General features: G+C 38.6%; 1 protein-coding gene across 1 annotated transcript in view; it reads right to left on the minus strand.

Annotated features, from left to right (window-relative positions):
- Positions 1-10,803, minus strand: part of RPGRIP1 (RPGR interacting protein 1) — a 60,411-nt gene that overhangs the window by 4,173 nt on the left and 45,435 nt on the right. Inside the window, 2 exon segments of the mRNA XM_004390009.2 lie at positions 1,910-1,994; positions 7,834-8,026. Of these exon segments, the coding sequence (XP_004390066.1) occupies positions 1,910-1,994; positions 7,834-8,026 (278 nt within the window).

Raw genomic sequence — 10,803 nt, forward strand, 5'->3', positions numbered from 1 at the left:
AAAAAAAAAAAAAAAAGTCAAGAAGGGAGAGGGTTGACATGTCATGGGGTTGTTAACCAACATCATAAAACAATATGTGCACTGACTGTTCAATGAGAAACTATTTGTTCTATAAACCTTCACCTAAAGTACAATAATAATAAAAAAAACTGTAAAAAAAATTTTTGGAGATAAAAACTTAACCTTTTAAAGTGTACAATTAAATGTTTTTTAGTATAGTCACAGTGCTGTGCAATCATCCCCACTCTGTAATTCCAGAATATTTTCATCACCTCAAAAGGAAACTCCGTATCCATTAGCATTCACTCCCCATTCTCCTCTCCTTCCCCCAGCCCTACCCCCCCACCCCCCAGCCCTATCCCCCAACCCCCCAGCCCTATCCCCCAACCCCCCAGCTCCTGGCAACCTCTGCTCTACTTTCTGCTGCTAGGGATTTGCCTGTTGTGGACATTTCACATTGCTATTAATCTTGTAAAAGCAGATATTAGAGAATGGCTAATAGAGAGTGCTAAAGGAGCAGGAGTAGGACTAAAAATTCAAGTTCTTAAAAGCACAGTCACACACGGTTAAGCTGAAAAGGAATTACTGAAAACGATCGATTCTCAGACCACTACACAATATTCGTTTGTTATTAGGTTTCTGTATCGTAACTGAGAACTTCAACAATGAAAAGGGATAATGCTGCCCCCTAACCCCAATTTTCTCAGGGAAGGGAAGGCAGCCCACATGACTACATGCCAGGCACCATACTATGTGCTTTACCTATGTTATCTCAATTTTATCCTCATAAGAGCCTTCAAGTTTAGTAATATCTCAAAGATCATAGAGCTAGTAAGTGGAGGAGTCAGGATTCAAAACCAGCTCTATCTGATTACAAAGCCAGAGTTCTGTCCACTATACCATACTGGCAAAAAAGGAAGTCGAGGGCAAAAGCAATTCAAACCTGAGGGGATAGGAGCTAAAACTGAGTAGAAAAAGGTTACCCCTGTGAGGGAAAAAAGGAACGCTGGAGGGGAGGGGGGTTCTAAATTTAACAATTGCACAGAAGGGAAAAATCAAATCACTTTGCATTTCCAAAGTCACCAAGGAGGTTATATCTGTTTAAGTCCACAGTGATATTGAAGTCAGATTCACTGTTTACTTCTGCTGGCTCCTTTTTCAGTCCTTCCTAAGACTGAGACAAAGTAAATGTAGATTAAACAAATTAATTGGGCCTTTAGAAAATTAATGAATTAAAACATCAGCCCCCATTTCTACCCACATGCACATAAAAGAACTAGATTTAGCTTAACAAAACAAAACAAATACACAGTGCCCTTATTTGTCTTGTTTAGCTAAATACCAGTTATATTTGAATTTTTTAGTATAAGCATGTCCCAGGTATTTTATCTGGAAACTCTAAAAGGAAGCCTTCTCCGATTACAGGAATAATAAGGACAATTGAGTTTCCTAAAATTTTAAGATCTAGAATTTACTTCAGCTATGCCAAAGTCAAAATATTTCTGTAAATAATTTAAAATCTAAATCTAAAATTAATATTATAAAGGCATAATATTTGGTAAGGAGCAATAGCACTGTGTGTATGAGAAAAAAATCAAATTATCTTAGAATGTCAAAACATTTTGTCCATTTCATATAGGGCACTGTTTGTATTCAATTAAATCACTGCCACAAAAACAGTCCCCATTGGGGCTGGCATGGTTGAGAACTGAACTAAATCTATGAAATTATATAATTGATCAAGTTGTCACAAACATAAATTAGACTGAAGAAGACTGGAAATTCATTAAGGGTAAATTACTTGAAAGAAGTCATCAAAATATTCAGCATCAGCATGAAACCAAACTTCAACTACAGAACTCCTGTCTAAACATCTCGTTTCTTCCAAAGTGGAAAAGCAGGTACTTACTATCCTTGCTCAGGATCTTGTCCATTCAACATGGTGAACAGAAATTGCCTTCGACCTTTTTGCTCCAGTGGGTCCAGGTCTATCACTGTGTAAAGCAAAAGCAAAAAAAAAAAAAAAAAAGTCATATGCAGTTGCTGTTTGGGCACTAAGACTCTCATAGCAGTAAAACAGTGATAAAAGCAGAAGTTGGCAAACTATGGCCCACAGGCTGTCCCCGTTTTTGTAAATAAAGTTTTATTGGAACACAGCCACGTCCATTTATTTACATTGTGTATGGATGTTTTCAAGCTACACTGGCAGAGCTGAGTGGTTGTGACAGAGACTGTATGGCCCATAAAGCTTAAAATATGTACTATCTGGCCTTTTGAGAAAAAGTTGGTTGTTCCTTATAAACTGTATGTAAAGCAATTATGCTACATGCTAAAATAAATGTCTCCTACCACTCCACAGCTGGAAGAATTCTGAGGAGGCTGACATTTTGGGCCACCTGGAGATTTGGGTTTGTGGCAGGTTCAATTCACTTATCTCAACATCCATTCTCCCTTACCTCCTCATTTTTATATGGGAATATTGCAGCTCAAATAAATTAGCCTATATTTCGCAGCCTCCTTTTTAGCTAGAAATGGCCAAGTGATTAAGCTCTGGCCATTGTGTTGTGTGAAACCTTTGGGAAAACTGCTTAAAAGGCTCAGCTGAGAGGTATTCTTCAATTCCCCAGCAGCCATCAAGGTCCATAGGTAACCAAAAGGTTGGAAGGCAGGTGCTTAGATGATGGGGATCCCTAGATAGCACAAATGCTTAAGAGCTGGACTTCTAAGTGAAAGGTTGACAGTTAAACCTACCCAGAGACATCTCAAAAGTAAGGCCTGGCAATCTGCTTCAGAAAAGTCACAGCCTAAAAACCCTCAGGAGTGCAGTTCTACTCTGCACACATGGAGTCACCATGAGTCAGATTTACTCGATGGCAACTAACAACAATAACAACAACAAGATGATAAAAAGAAATACAGAAGTTTTGGATCCCTGATGGTATCATGTAGTGGCCATGATAGCCCTGGACTTTGAACTTGTTTAACATGAATGAGAAGTAAACTTCTATCTTGTCTGATATAATATAATATAAATATACAAATATATAATATATATATAAATATAATAATATAAACGAGATATACTGGGAAAAAAAAAGAAATCGAGAACAAAAAAGAGCCCTTAGAAATTAAAAATAAATGTTTAATAGATGGCTGGAAGATAAAATTAACGAAATCTCCCAAAAAGAAAAAAAGACAGGTGGAATTATAGGATGAAAATTATAAGAAAATTAGAGGATCAATTTGGAAGACCCAACATTCTACTAAGAAAAAGAGAAAATGTTGGGGAGAAAATTATCAAGGAAATAAAATTTCCCAGAACAAAAAGCCATAAGCTTCCACACTGAAAGAGCCTACTGAATGGCCAGAACAATTAAAAGAAAAATATGCACTGAAATTTGAGAACACTAGAAATAACGAGAAAATCTTTATCTTCTAAGAATTGAGGATAGGCGGGGCGTGCTAGTTTTCATACAAAAGGTAAGACTTTTCACCTGTATCTAGATCATAGATCAATTGCATTGAAGTTCTGAGTGAAAATGTTTTCAGCCTAGATTTGTTTGGTCAAAAAGTCAGTCGAATGTGATGGTGGAATAAAGAGACTTCATGTGTGAATATTTACTTCCCATGTAGCCTTTCTTAAGAAGTTGCTAGAAAATGTGATTCATTATGTTGTTGTTAGGTGCCCTTGAGTCAGTTCTGACAAATAGTGACCCTATATACAACAGAAAGAAACACTGCCCAGTCCTGTGCCATCCTCACAATCGTTGCTATGTTTGAGCCCATTATTGCAGCCACTGTGTCAATCCATCTTGTTGAGGGTTTTCTTCTTTTTTGCCGACCTTCTACTTTACCAAGCATGATGTCCTTCTCCAGGGACTGTCCCCTCCTGACAGCAAGTTCAAAGTACGTGGGACGAAGTCTCACCATCCTTGCTTCTAAGGGAATCCTGGCTGTACTTCTTCCAAGACAGATTTGGCATTCTGACACTCCATAGTATATTCAATATTTTTCGCCAACACAATAATTCAGATGTATCAATTCTGCTTCAGTCTTCCTTATTCATTGCCCAGCTTTCGTATGCATATGAGGCGATTGAAAATTGCATGGCTTGGGTCAGGCGCACTTTAGTCCTCGAAGTCACATCTTTACTATTCAACACTTTAAAGAGGTATTTTGCAGCAGATTTGCCCAATGCAATGCATGGTTTGATTTCTTGACTGCTGCTTCCATGGGCGTTGGTTGTGGATCCAAGTAAAATGAAATCCTTGACAACTTCAATATTTTCTCCCTTTATCATGATGTTGGTTATTGGTCTAGTTATGTGGATTTTTGTTTTCTTTATGTTGAGGTATGATCCATGCTGAAGAATGCAGTCTTGACCTTCATCAGTACTGTATATTTTGCAAATAACATACCCATAAATAACATGCCCACACATATAACGTGCATAGAGTACCTAGGAAAATAATGTGCAAGGGGGATGCCCAGTTGACAAAAATGTATAACACCCATGTTATTTGTGCAAAAATATGGTAAGTGCCTCAAGTCCTCTTCACTTTCAGCAAGCAAGATTGTGTCATCTGCATATCAAAGGTTGTTAATAAGTCTTCCTCCAATCCTAATGCCAAATTCTTTTTCATATAGTCTAGCTTCTCAGATTATTTCCTCAGCATACAGGTCAAATAAATATGGTGAAAGAATACAACCCTGACACACACCTTTCCTGATTTTAAACCACGCAGTAACCCCTTGTTCTGTTTGAACGACTGCCTCTTGATCTATGTACAGGTTCCTCAGGAGCACAATTAAGTGTTCTGGAATTCCCATTCTTTGCAATGTTATCCATAATTTGTTATGATCCACACATTTATGCATTTACATAGTCAATACAACACAGGTAAGCATCTTTCTGGTATTCTCTGTTTTCAGCCAACATCCATCTGACATCAGCAATGATATCTCTCATTCCACCTCTTCTTCTGAATCTGGCTTGAATTTCTGTCAGTTCCCTGTTGATGTACTGCTGCAAACTGTTTTACTTGTGTGTGATATTCATGATACTGTTTGATAATTTCTGAATTTTGTTGGATCACCTTTCTTTGGAATGGGCACAAATATGGATCTCTTCTGGTCAGTTGGCCAGTAGCTATCTTCCAAATTTCTTGGCATAGACGAGTGAGCACTTCCAGCGTTGCATCCCTTTGTTGAAACATCTCAATTGGTATTCTGTCAATTCCTGGAGGCTTGTTTTTCACCAGTGCCTTCAGTGCAACTTAGACTTTTTCCTTCAGTACCGTCGGTTCTTGATGATATGCTAGCTCCTGAAGTTGTTGAATATCGACTAATTCTTTTTGGTATAGTGACTGTGTATTTATTCCATCTTCTTCTGATGCTTCCTGCATCATTCACTATTTTGTCCATGGAATCTTCAATATTGCAACTCAAGGCTTGATTTTTTTCTTCAGTTCTTTCAGCTTGAGAAATGCTGCGTATGTTCTTTCCTTTTAGTCTTCTAACTCCAGGTGTTTGCACATTTCATTTTAATACTTTACTTTGTCTTCTTGAGCCACCCTTTCTGTTCAGCTCTTTTCACTTCATCATTTCTTCCATTTGTTTTAGCTACTTACTGTACGTTCAAGAGTAAGTTTCAGAGTCTCTTTTGACATCTGTTTTGGTCTTTTCTTTCTTTCCTGTCTTTTTAAAGACCTTTTGATTTCTTCATGTATGATGTCCTTGATGTCATCCCACAACTCGCCTGGTTTTCAGTCATTAGTGTTCAAAGAGTGAAATCTACTCTTGAGATGCTCTCTAAATTCAGGTGGGATATACTCAAGATCATACTTTGGCTCTTGTGGACTTGTTTCAATTTTCTTCATCTTCAGCTTGAACTTACATATGGGCAATTGATGGTCTGTTTCGCAGTAGGGCCCTTGGCCTTGTTCTCACTGATGAGATTGAGCTTCTCCATCGTGTCTTTCCACAGAAGTAGTTGATTTGATTCCTGTGTATTCCATCTGGTGAGGTCCATGTGTACAGTCACCGATTATGTTGTTGGGAGAAAAAGTACTTCCAATGAATAAATAGGTCGTTGGTCTTGCAAAATTCTATCATGTGATCTCCCGCATTGTTTTTATCACCAATGCCATATTTTCCAACTACCAATCCTTCCTCTTTGTTTCCAACTTTTGCTTTCCAATTACCAGTAATTATCACTGCATCTTAAAGGCATGTTTGATCAATTTCAGACTGCAGAAGTTGGTAAAAAATCTTCAATTTCTTCATTTTTGGCATTAGTGGTTAGTATGTAGATTTGAATAATAGTCATATTAACTGGTCTTCCTTGTAGGTGTATGGATATTATCCTATCACTGACTGCGTTGTACTTCAGGATAGATCTTGAAATATTCTTTTTGACAATTAATGTAATGCCATTCCTCTTCGTTTTGTCATTCCCAGCATAGTAGACCATAGATTGTCCAATTCAAAATGGTGAATACCAGTCCATTTCAGCCCACTAATACCTAAGATATCTATCTTCAAGCGTTCCAAATCAGTTTTGACGACTTCCAATTTTCCTAGATTCATACTTTGTACTTGCACATTCTGATTATTAATGGATGTTTGCAGCTGTTTCTTCTCATTTTGAGTTGTGCCATACTGGCAAATGAAAGTTCCGAAAGCCTTACCCCATCCACGTTATTAAGGTTGACTCTACTTTGAGGAGGCAGCTCTTCCCCAGTCTTATTTTAAGTGCCTTCTAACCTGAGGGCTCATCTTCTGGCACTATAGCAGATGATGTTCTGCTGCTATTCATAAGGTGTTCCCTGGCCAATTTTTTCAGAAATAGACTGCCAGGTCCTTCTTCCTAGTCTGTCTTAGTCTGGAAGCTCCTCTGAAACCTGTCCACAAAGGGTGACCCTGCTGGTATTTGAAATACCGGTGGCATAGCTTCTAGCATCACAGCAACGTGCAAGCCACCACAGTACAACAAACCGACAGATGAGTGCTGGATGATCCATTACAATAAGGAAATTAATGAAGACAGAGCTTGTTACAGGATCTAGGAGACAGGAAAGCCAGTATAGAAGAGAATTAAATCAAATTCTTGGGATGGCAGCAGTGGGATAAAACCTAAACAATGGGCTAGAGGAGAACAAGAGGATGGAGAGAATTCCTCCAGAAAAAAAAAAAGGATAAATGCGTAAATTATTTAATAGGTTTGATTACTTGAGGCTGTTAGAGAATGTGAAAAGAATTATCAATACATATAATGAAAATAAAGCAAATGAAAAATTGAGGCAAACAAAATAGTAAACAAGGAAAAAATATAGTCATGGTCATACTACTTGGCTCTGCAATACTTAATATTTACATATTCATAATAATGTAAACAAAATTGGTTTAAATAAAAATTATGATCAAACTATATGGGAGGGAAGGAACATGGGTGTGGTGAAAGAGATCTAAATTTATGTTCCAGGATAGGAAGCCAGTGGACAATGTCTAAAATTGAAGCATTAGGAAATCTCAATAGAAACATTATTTAGAAATATGGAGGTAAATATCAGAAATAGCTGAAAAAGTTAAAAGTGGTTGTGGTGGACTGCGGTGGGGGTTGGTTTGTGGAGAAGGCTGGGGTAAAGGACTGATTATTTTTAATTAAAATCTTTTTTGGCCTATTTGATTTTGTAAAACCATATGCATATAGGATATTTGATAAATAAAATAAAATGATTGAATTAACCCCGTAAGAAGTCCAGTGCTAGTTCTGATCGGTCATTCTAAGCATTTGTCAGCATCCTCTTCCCATAACCACACACAGTGCCTCACCCTTGCTAAAATGGAAGTGAATCTCTTCTCCTGCCCTCGGCTTCCTCAGGGATACTGGAGTCTCTGTCTCCAACAAGGGTAGATCATAGAATTTGTACTCCACGTACACCTGTTTTATATTCTCATCAGACATCACTTCAGCCTCTGGGTGGAAGGCCAGGGAGACAATTTCAATGCACATCTTCTCTGAATCCTGATAAGAAAAATATTTATTTCCTAAAGGTTAGTGATGCTCCAAGCATTGTACTCCATCTAATTAACACATTACGCTCTAGAAATCAGTCATAGGCACCCTCCGTCCAACATATTACTCTTTGAGAATCAATTATAGGTAAAACTGGCACCAAGAGGCAAGTTGACTGAATTGCCACAGCTCATCTGGGGAAAATTTGTAAAGAGAACCCAGTTGTTCTATTTCCCAGTCCAGTGAATCATGCCAGCCCAGCCTTTCCCAGCCATCTCCACATACAAAACAATCAAGAAAATTTCTCAACAGATATCTTTTCTTAAGCTCTCTCAATGAAAACCAAGCCGTATTTCCCCAAAGTTAGGACTTAAGAGACCTATACATTGATAACGAAGATTTAGTAGCTGCTTTGGCCACTAGGGAAGCCCTCATGGCGCAGTGGTTAAGAGCTTTGGCTGTTAACCATAAAGGTCAGCATTCTGAATCCACCAGGTGCTCCTTGGAAACCCTATGGGGCAGTTCTACTCTGTCCTATAGGGTCACTGTGAGTCGGAATCGACTCAACGGCAAAGGGTTTTGGTTTTGGTTAGCCACTATAGCAAATAACTGCTTCTTGGGTGCACCTAAGTACAGGCCATCAGAGTATCCCACCCTCCACAGCAACTCCAGTACTTTCATTTCTGCTTCAGAGTAGCTGCCACACCACTACTCACTCTCTTGATTGTCCCTGTGTCCACTTTGGCATTAGGGCTACCAGGAGGAGACTGACATCTCTCTAGCTTCAAGAAGTCAAATGAGCTCAACATAAGTCCCCTCTTTCCATAGTGGGGCAGCAAGTCAATGTCATGACACTACTAATGAGTCAACCCAGGATGGCTCCCTATTCCCTTCCATCTCTAAGTGCCCACCAGGCTGCTTCTTTTCTCTGGGTTGCCAGGTCAATGCTTGCTACTTCTCTTAAGGCCTGCCCTTCCCCCCTCCCCAATCTCTTCTTCCCTTAGGAAGCAAGTTGAGCTCTTGGGCCTTCTCCTAGGAAGCTTAGCAGGCATGATTTCTCATAGTCCTGGGGTCAACTGCATCAGAATCTTCCGGGGTTGCCTTTTAAAAGGAAGATGATACTACTTGGGGTTTTCCTCTCAAAACCCTTCCACAAGACCCACTGCATACACTATTGACTCTATACAGTGTTTTCCAAAATGTGGGCTTTCACTCTTTGATGGATCAGTTCAGTGGGTTTCACTAACATTTTCTAAAAACGAAACAATAGAACAGAAGAAAATAGAAAACATGAGAATGCACAGCAACTGGTAAGGGTAAGCATTGCTTCTTTTTTTTTTTTTAATTTAGAAGTTTTATTTTAATTATTCACAGATCATTTTAACTGATACAATTTAAAAGGAAGGCTACTTTACCTGACTTTAAAAGGTTATATATGTAACTATCTATAAACAATATTAATAACTTACTGACACTATGTACAGTAAAACCTGTGAAAACCGGACCCTGTGTAAGGCAGAAACCTGTCAGAGAAGGAAAATGCAAATATTTTCTACTAAAAGGAGAGATAGAAAATTGTTAAGACGGTACCCTGTCAAAGGAGAAAAACTTGTGAGACCCAGAAAAACAAGGCAGTCCCACTGAGTTCTAGCTCTCTCAGGTTTCACTTATCTTTTTTTATGGGGGGAGGGCTGACAAAAATCTGTATTATTTATTTATTTATTAAAATAATATTTTATTGTGTTTTCAGTCAAAGTTTACACAGCAAATTAGGTTTCCATTTAACAATTACTACACAAATTGTTTAGAGAGATGTATTCCAAAATTCAAAACAATGGTTTTCTTGGCAAAGAGAGAGCACAGATTGTGGGTGCTGGTCAAAGGAGAATTAATTTTATCTGTAATATTCTAATTTTTTAAAGAAAAATGTATTCCTATCTTGCTTGTGGAACTCTGGTGGCGTAGTGATTAAGAGCTATGGCTGCTAACCAAAAGGTCGGCAGTTCAAATCCACCAGCCACTCCTTGGAAACCCTATTGGGCAGTTCTACTCTGTCCTATAGGGTCACTATGAGTCAGAATTGACTTGACGGCAATGGATTGGTTTCGGTTTGGATCTTACTTGTGTTAATTTTTGGAAATTTTAAACAAGCCAATTATCCTGGGCCAAATATCAGAAATCCATAATTATGCAGACTGTATCAATTTTATTCTGACAACAAAGGTTAATTAGCAGGATCCATGCTTGATAAATAAGATTCAAATTTGAGCCAGGTGCACATGGAGGCTTTATTCATACCCTGTCTGCAGGGTCGCTACGAGTTGGAATTGACTTGATGGCAAAGGGTATGACAGAGTAGAACTGCCCCATAGGGTTTCCAAGGAGCAGCTGGTGGATTAGAACTGCTGACCTTTTAGATAGCAGCCAAACTCTTAACCACTTCACCACCAGGGCTCCCCCTTCTTACAAAAGACAAAAAAACCAAACCCATTGCCATCGAGTCTATTCTGACTCTTAGCAACCCTATAGGACAGGGTAGAACGGCTCTATAGGATTGCCAAGAAGCAGCTGGTGGATTGAAACTGCCAACCTTTTGGTTAGCGGCCTGAGCTCTTAACCACTGCACCATCAGGGCTCCTATGAAATCGTATTTAGGAGCCTTTAATTTAGGACAATATATATATATATTTTTTGTACTTCAGGTGAAGGCTTACAGAACAAATAGTTTCTCATGAAACAGTAGTACACATATTGTTTTATGACATTGGTTAACAACCCCACAACAC

The sequence above is a fragment of the Trichechus manatus genome, unplaced genomic scaffold, assembly GCF_000243295.1.
Source record: "Trichechus manatus latirostris isolate Lorelei unplaced genomic scaffold, TriManLat1.0 scaffold00273, whole genome shotgun sequence".
NCBI classification, from domain to species: Eukaryota; Metazoa; Chordata; class Mammalia; order Sirenia; family Trichechidae; genus Trichechus; species Trichechus manatus.